The sequence below is a fragment of the Otolemur garnettii genome, unplaced genomic scaffold (assembly GCF_000181295.1).
Source record: "Otolemur garnettii isolate 467f Iridium unplaced genomic scaffold, OtoGar3 scaffold00225, whole genome shotgun sequence".
NCBI classification, from domain to species: Eukaryota; Metazoa; Chordata; class Mammalia; order Primates; family Galagidae; genus Otolemur; species Otolemur garnettii.
Window position 1 is genome coordinate 1,447,916 of NW_003852620.1, and position 8,954 is coordinate 1,456,869.

Below are 8,954 nucleotides of genomic sequence, written 5' to 3' on the forward strand. Positions count from 1 at the left end.
TTTTTTTTTTTTTTGCTAATTCACTTATGTTCTTTGTAGCTGGTTATTAGTCCTTCATCTGATGTATAGCATGCAAACATTTTCTTTCATTCTGTGGATTGTCTATTTGGTCTATTGATTGTTTCCTTGGCTGTGCATAAGATCTTTTGATTTAATCAAGTCCCATTTATTTATGTTTGTTATTGCCATGATTGTCCTTAGGGTCTTCTTCATAAATTCTTTGCCTAGGAAGATATCCAGAAGAGTTTTTCCAATATTTTCTTTTAGAAGTCTTACAGTTTCATGTCTTAGATTTAAGTCTGTAATCCATCTTGAATTAATTTTAGTGAGTTGTGAGAGATATTGATCCTGTTTCAATCTTCTACATGTGGTTGTCCAATTTTCCCATCATCATTTATTAAATAGGGATTCTTTTCCCCAGTGTATATTGCCATCTACTTTGTTAAACATCAGATGGCAATATATGTATGGTCTGATATTTTGGTCCTCTGCTCTGGTCCATTGGTTTATGTCTTTATTTTTGAGGCAGTACCATGCTGTTTTGGTTACTATAGCTTTGTCATATAGTTGAAAGTCTGGTAAAATGAAACCTCTGGATTTACGCCTTTTGCTTAAGGTCACTTTGAATATTTAAGCTCTCTTCTGGTTTCAGATGTTGCATAGAATTATTTTTTCTAGATCTATGAAAAATGATACTAGTATTTTGATTTGGTTTGTACTGAATCTATTTATTACTTTGGGTAGTATGGACATTTCAAAATGTTGATTCTGCTGATACATGTGCATGACATTTTTCTATGTGTTTACATCATCTGAAATTTCCTTCCTTAGTGATTCATAGTTCTCTTGTAGAGATCCTTTACCTTCTTGGTTAAATAGATCTCTAGGTTTTATTTTCTTTGTAGTTATTGTAAAAGGTATTGAGTCTTTGATTTGATCCTCAGCTTGACTATTGTTGATGTATAGGACTACTACTGATTTGTGTACCTTGATTTTGTACCTGAGACTTTGCTTGGGATAATATTTGCTTTGAATGTAAGTTGATTTAATAACCCAATAAAAAGTCACAGGGTGGCTAAATGGATATAAAAACAAGACTGAACTAATGCTGCCTACAGGAGACTCTCCTTGCCTTTAAGAACACACATAGACTGAAAGTGAAGGGAAAGAAAAAGATATTCCTTTTACATAAAGACAAGAATAGGCTGTTCAATAAATGGTGCTGGGAAAACTAGATATCCACATGCAGAATTGTACCCTCATCTCACACCATATAAAAAATAAACTTCAAAATTTAAGACTTAAACATAAGACTTTAAACTGTAAACCTGCTGGGAGAAAATGGGAGAAAATTACATTACATTGGGCTGGGCAATAATTTTTGGAATTTGACCCCCAAAAGTCAGTCAGTTAACAAAAATAAAAATAGGATTACATCAAATTTACAAGCCTCTGCACAGAAAAGGAAACAATTAACAGAATGAAGAGACAAAAATGGATTCAGAGAGAACATTTGTGAGATATCTCTCTGATAAAGGATTGATATACAAAATATATAAGAAATTGAAACAACTCAATAGCAAGAAAAGAAATAACCCAATTGTAAAATGGGAAAGGATATGAACAGACATTTCTCTAAAGAAGACATATAAATGGCTAACAGGTGTATGAAAAAATGCTCGGCATCACTGATTATCAGAGAAATGCAAATTACACCACAATGTGATATCACTTCATGCCAGTCATATGGCTATTATAAAAAGATAAAAGATCACTAGTGTTTGCAAGGATATGAAGTGTACATTTCCATACACTGCTGATGGAAATGTAAATTAGTATAGCCATTATGAAAGACAGTATGGAGCTTCCTCAAAAAAATAAAAAAAAAGCTTACCATAAGATTCCAAATTCTCACTTCTGAGATATACCCAAAGGATTTGAGAGAAGTATGTTGAAGAGATGTCTGCACTCCCATGTTCATTGCAGCCAATATATGAAATCAATCCAAGTGTTCATCAGTGAATGAATGGATAAAGAAAATGTGGTATTATATACACAATGCACAATGACATTCAGCCTTGAAAAGAAGGAAACGTTGCTATTTGAATAACATGGATGAATCTGAAGGACATTCTGCTAAGTAAGATAAGCCAGGCACAGAGAGCCACACACCACATGATCTCGCTTGTTATGTGGAATCCAAAGCAATCAAATTCCTAGAAACAGAGGGTAGAAGGGTGGTTACCAGAGACTGGGAGGTGGGGAAATGGAGAGATATTAGTCAAGGGTATAAAGTTTCAGCTAGGCAGGAGGAAGAAGTTTTTTTGAGGTCTACTGCACAGCATGGTAACTGTAGTTAAAAATAATGTACTGTTTATTTCAAAATTGTAAGAGATTAAATTTCAAATGTCCTCACTACAGAAAATTCTAAATATTTGAGGTGATGTGTATGTTATTCAGATTGACTTACATTCCACATTGTATACATATATCATAACATCATTTTGTACCACATACTATATACAATAAAAAATCAAAATAATTTAAAACTATCATTTGATAGCAGACTTATCTTTTGTAAATGTATAAACCATGGTATGGGAGAAATAGCAAAGGGAGAGACAAAGGGAGTTAATTTATTTATTTATTCCTTACTATGATCTAGAGAATAAACCAGCTATCTACATGAACTATTAAAAATTATGTTTGGGAGCAAATATTACCACTTTTAAAGAACCATTAAATAATATGGAGAGTAGGAACCAGCAGCACACATTCATATCCAAATATGAATTTTCGACTGCTTCTTCTTATAAGTAGTGAAAGTCACATGTAGGCAGACTTGAGCTCAGTTGCCCTAGCAGGCAGCCTGATGACTGCAGGATCTCTCTAAGGAAGTGTCTGAGCAGAGGTTGGAAAGGTCCTTGTCCAAGGACGCTGGGAAGAATGGGAATTCTATAATTTCTGAGAAGCCCTATAGAGGTCTTTTATTTCAAGAATGCTGTCTGGTGTGATTTTTTTATGTGGCACAATGACTCAAAACTTTATTTTTGAAGCATATCAGTTGTCCTCTCTTTATTGGGCTACTGTGCTCTTCCACTGACCTTCACAAATAGCCATGGAAATACTAAGAGGTAAGTCGGTGAATCCCATCTTCCCTGGGCAGTTGGAATAAATGACATGCATACTGTAGTAACCCACTTACTTGACTGCTGATTCCCTTCCTAAGAATCAAGACCTCTACACCAGCAAAACTCCAGGCTGTCGAGGCAAAAGGAAAAACCCTGTGTGGGTCATTGGGTATAAGAGCCAGAGAGTCTGGGTTCTATCCAGGCTCTGTCCTAACTTCTGTGACTCCTTTAGTCAGTCACTACAATTTCATGAAATTGGTCTTTTCCTCCTCTCTCAGAGGAGGATGAAGGCCTTCAACAATAGTTTTCAAATTTGCTTTAAACCAGAGAAGCACTTCCTCAAAGTGAATATACATAACCTGATTATGTATGTGACTGGGCAACATTCAAAAATAATATTCTTTTGTTTTTGTTTGCCTTTAGTGCTTTTCTTTTTTGTCTTTTCCAGTGAGGTAGCCAGATCCCTAGTGTGCCGTAGGAAGTGTTCCCGGAGCTCTCTGATGGGAGACGCAGTGAAAAGGAACTGTAGACAGGATGATTGATTTGAAGGGAGGTCGAGACTCGTTCAGGTCAGCGACCAGGCCTAACTTTACTGATTATCTTGTATACTCTCAAACATTCAGTAAGAATTTAGCACAGATAAAAAGAAGTAAAGTAAGATTAGGAAACTACCATTAAGATTACAATTCAGTGTGAAGGCTGAGGAATACATATACAATTGATTTTGTTTGGGGTTAAAAACATAAAAGAGACTGATTGTCTGTTCTTACTGGCCCAAACTGAAACCAGAGATTATAATGTCAATGAAGGAAGAAGACAGAGAACAGAACCCAATGCCCGGGGACAGGCGTTTGAGCTTCCAGCTACAACCCCGGACAAGCTATCCAGATTCCTTTGTGAGAGTGTCTCTGCATACCTGCAGGCTGCAGGCAGGAACTCAATCATCAAAGAAATCTTTCCCAGAGCCATTCTCCTGGAGGAGCACGTGAAGCGAACTGCCACGTCTGAGCATGGGGTGCTTATCTCTTCACCATAGGTGCATGGTATATGGTGCTGGTGCCCTACTCCTTTGAGCCACAGGTGCCACCCAGTGCAGGGAGTTTTTTTGGCCCTGAATCAGAAGCTGTGTTACATCCACTGCTCTTCCCTCATAAAAGTGCCTGAATTGTTAAGAGATTGTGTTGTATCATGCTTTCTATACAACACCATGTGGAAGGCGATGCCTTTGAGAGTTACACAATCCCAGAGAGAGATTTTTCCCTGTGTCACAAGAGTGCAGCCTTGTGTCTACTGGGGACAGAGGCATTATCAGCCCAGAGCTGGAGCTTATGCTCTTCTCGCAGGCACTGCTTTGCGTTAGTGGCAAGACCTTGAATGGGTGGCTGCTGGGAGTACTGGTAAGGAGAGCTCAACTCCGGGAAATGCTTAGTCAACAAAAGGACACAGTCTATCCATGGCCTCCAAACCAAGAACTCCCTAATGGTGACAATTCCTGGTAGCCATGGATGTAGCAGTAACCACATGGGCCATTTCTCCATTTTTCCAGACCATTTGATTCTAGTTTGATTCCACACAGGAAAGGGCTTCATGAACCACAGGGATTATATTTCTTGGCAGGCCAAAGGAATGTGTATTTTTCCTATGATCTGAAGCAGCAGTACAATGACATTTATATTGTTGCATTTGTAACAATGAAAAAAGGCTGCCCTAGTTGACTTCTTCCTTATGTGCTGACCTAGGTGAAAGACATGCTCCAGTGAACACAGTTTCTGTCTAAAAACTAAATGATTAAAGTCATTTCCAAATCTTATATCCTGCTGTTCTGGAATCACATGAAATAATATTCATACAAACTGTGATGAGAAATAAAAATAAGATACAAATACAGACTGTCCCAAAAGTTCCCCATAAAGGGAAAATGGGAAATTGTAACTTAATGTACCTTTGTTTACAAAATGCTCATTACCGATTTTATAAAATATTTACAAAATATTCTCCACATGTTGGCCACCTCTGTAAAATTTCATAATGAAAATTTTGTAAATAAAGGTATATATTGCTATATGTGTTTCCCATTGCATGGCAAATTTATGGGCAACTTTTGGGACATCCTGTACTTTATTCCCAAAGATTTGCCACACAGATCTAAATCTTGTGGACTAATCTGGAGGGTGGAGAGGGAGTTAAACAATTTGGATACAAGTCACAAACACTGTCAGTTTCACTTGGGCTCAGATGACAGAGTCTGTTCCTATGTTCACTGTTTTTCCCCAATGCCTGGCACTTAGTAAGTGCTCAGTGAGTATTTGTTTGTTGATTGATGGTAAAATTTGTGCTTTCCAGTTCTTCTGCAGAGAGGAGTCCTATTGAATGCAAAAGGCTGAGGTAGCCCAAGTGGCCAACAGGGAGTCTTAGCCTAGAGGCTGGCAGTGACCAAAAGGGACAGGTTGAAAAGGACTCACACTGCTGTGTGACCAGGTGGCCAGTGGATCCTGAGCATATGAGGACATTGGGCTGGAGTGAGGGGTTGAGCTGGCCTAGTCCAGGGTAGAGATGAAGTCACAGGTTCAGGAGAGGGGTCCTACTAGCCCTGTCCTCTCTAGGTCTTGCCAGTGTCAGCACAGGCCTGGTCCCTCTGAGGCCCCTCTCAGCCAGGGCATGAGCCAGGATGGTATCCCAGTGGTGAGAGCCTGATGGAAACACATGAGTCTGTGAATATCTTAAGAGAGGGTATATGAGGGAGGGGGCAGCTCAGATCAGTGGTCTGGAGAGGACAGAAATTGGTGAACTCTAGGAGTTCTCAGAAGGTACAGAGAAGGGGCAGCTGGGATACTAGAGGCTAAGGTGGGCCATGAGCTTAGAAGAGGGAAGGGGGGGATGGGGAGCCTCAGTGGAGTGGGCCCTTGTGTTTTTGCAGACACCCTGGGCTGTGCCTGCTTCTTGGTCACACAACACAGAGGAAGAAGGTAAGAAGGTCACCATGAGCTCAGGACCAGAGTGGTCTGTTCTCTCCTGACAGTAGTAAGCTTCAGCCCTGGCAGAAGGGCAGGCCCTGGAGTGTGAATAAGAAGAAGGTGGGCCACAGCTTTGCTTGGGGGATTGGAAGTGGTGAGGGGAAAGGGAAGAGGCCAAAGCAAAAAGGAGCAGAAATGTGCAACTGTCCTGCCTAGCACAGTTAGTGCCTGAGAGCGAAGGTCAATGGATAAACAAGAAACCAATCTTCCTGCTTAGCTGGGGAACATTTATTCAGTTTCTGGCATCTCCCCCAGTATAAATCTGGACTGAGATCCAGAGAACTTGGTCATTCACAGAGGGGACTTAGTCTGCTTCCTGCAGTTGGAGGCTTCTCATGGTTTCCTGTATCCAGGGTAGGAAACTCTTGACCTTGGTGTAGACTTCTGGAGGACTCCCATCCTCCGGTCCATAGGAGACAATGCCCTGGGCCACATTGTCACACACCAGAGGGCCCCCAGAGTCTCCCTGTGAAAAGAGGGGGACAACTGATCTTGTGCTGGCCTGGTCTTGCGCTCCCTGCCAACTCAAGCCCCCTCCCCAAGAAGGTGAACTTGCCCCCTCCTAAGCTGCCAAGCTCTGCCCCTTGACATTGTCACTGCTTCCCCTCACCCCAGTGGCCAGCCTTAGTCCTCTTCCCCCAGGTCCTGGGGTCCTCTCCTTATAAAAGTGTGTTGAACTGTTACCTCAAGGTCACTGTTTATGGACACAGAGGCAGGTGAGTAGGGCTGACACTTAGGAGGATGAGCCTTTTCACCACACTGGGTGCCTGTTCCGGGAGCCACCTGCTTATAATTACCGCCCCCTCAGGAACCACAGTTTGTTAATACCAGTGACCCGTGAGGAGGAGTGGGGGGAGGAGGGGGCTGGAGTGTTGCAAACGAATCCTTCCATTCACCAGAGATCCCACGCTGAGTGTGTAGAGGCCCCAGTTAGCTTGGGCTGCTCCCCTCTTCTCTTTCCAAGAGAAAGATGGCAGCCTAGTGGGTGAAGGAGTTCCCTACTGCTTGGGTCTCCAGATTCCTGATCTTTGCCAAACTTCCCTCTCCTGAGCACCAAGCTGGCAGATTCATAGTCTTACCAGAAAGGAACAGTTTTTAAGCTTTGGGTCCCCCACACAAATCTGTGTGGCCTTGCTGTAGCAATTAGGGTAGTTGGATTCACACTTCTTGTCTTCCTGCACTGTCAGCGTCACCTCCTGCAGTGTGTCTGAGGATGGGCCGTCTGGAGTAGTCCAGCCCCAGCCGGCCACACTGCACACCATCCCTGGCGTCAGTCCATCTGTGACCCTGGGCAGCCTGAGGGGCCGCACAGCTGCAGTCTGCTTGGCCTTTCTGTCCAGCTGGTAGGGAAGAGGCAAGAATGTCCAGGTCAGACAGTGGCCTCCTGGGCCCAGACACTATGGTAGGGCTGACCCTCCTTCCCTCCCTGCTGAGGCACAGGAACTGGTCAAGCAGCCAGGATGGACAGGAGGGAAGAAGGGACAGCGTCACAGTGGGAGGGGCAACAGGGCCAGGTAGAGAGAGAGCAGCAGCCCTTTGCCTCACCTGCAGCAGCATGATGTCATTAGTCAAGAGCTTAACATTATAGTCTGGGTGGGGAATGGCTCTTCTCACAGGGATGACCTGCTGGGTCTCCTCCCTCCTGCGGATGTTGTGGGCTCCCAGGGTGGCTTTCGTGGAGCTGCACAGAGAGCACAGAGGGGCCATGGGAATGTGAAGTCACAGGGTACAGCCCAAGAGTCGTGAGGAGCAGGTGACAGCCAGGGCAGGGCAGGGCAGGGCTGCACCTGAGGGGAAATTGAGGGGACAGGAGGAATTCTGGTACTGGCACCAGTGGTTCTCAGGACTCAGTTCTCTCCCCAGGAAAACATGTGAAATTGCTTTAGTTTCTGTTCTTATACCAAAGCATGCCCCAGCTCTGAATATGGCAGATGTGACCACTCTGTTCTTCCCTCACTTCAGCGGTGCCTCTGACACTAACCTTCCCCTCTCCCCACAGGACTTACTGCCCTCTTTCTTTAAGAAGCCCTCCTGGCATATGTGTTCCCAGGAGCCCAGGGAGCTTCTTGGGAAGAAAACAGTGGTCTCTGTGGAGTATTTCCAGAAGGGCCTGGAAATCTCCTCCTCACCTTCCCAGACAGTGAGCAGCTGTCAGCACGAAGTCTTCTCGTATCAGGAAACCTCCGCAGAACTTCGGTATCCCTTGATGCAAGTACTGAAGATAGGCCATGTAGGGGCGGGAGTGGGGTTTGGCCTCATTTCCTGCGATGATCTCCCCTGAAGGAAAAGTCTGTCTGCTTGTGTGCACCCACTGAGCCCACCTGGCATCTGCTGAATGCAGCAGAAGGGCCAGGCATTCAGGAGCCTTTGGTGGCCTGGAGTTGGAGGGGGTGGGGGAAAGGGCTTTAACTTCCTCCTCTGGTAAATGAGAGAACAGCAGGCCTTGGTCATAAATCTTTCTTCCACACATAGTTGGAGGTGAGCACACCTCTTAGGGATGGTGAAATCCCAGAGGCTCCTGATAATTCCTCCGCTGAATTTTCTTTGTTTCACGTGAGTTCCCAAGACCTTTGCGAGTCCTGTGAGACCCAGGATAGTGCTACTATCTAATGGCCAGGACGTAAGTGCAGGGATCTAGATGTCACCATGTCCTATTCCTAGAGCCCGACATGCAGTGGGTGCCCAGTGAATGTTCACTGGTTGCATGAAGGGCCAGCTCCAGTCAGCCTCTCTACAAGGGCTGCAGGGCAGTGCTGCTGGGATTCTGGAAAGCAGAGGAGTTGGGATGTGCCACAGTGGCTCATCCTGG

The 8,954-nt window shown here is 44.0% G+C and overlaps 1 protein-coding gene across 1 annotated transcript in view; it reads right to left on the minus strand.

Annotated features, from left to right (window-relative positions):
• Positions 1–6,449: 6,449 nt before the first annotated feature.
• LOC100957079 (cathepsin G-like) overlaps positions 6,450–8,954 on the minus strand; it is a 3,525-nt gene continuing 1,020 nt past the window's right edge. The window contains exons 2-4 of the mRNA XM_012812804.1: positions 8,275–8,422; positions 7,691–7,826; positions 6,450–6,611 (exon numbers count right to left, since the gene is read on the minus strand). Of these exons, the coding sequence (XP_012668258.1) occupies positions 6,450–6,611; positions 7,691–7,826; positions 8,275–8,422 (446 nt within the window). The remainder of the gene's footprint in view (positions 6,612–7,690; positions 7,827–8,274; positions 8,423–8,954) is intronic.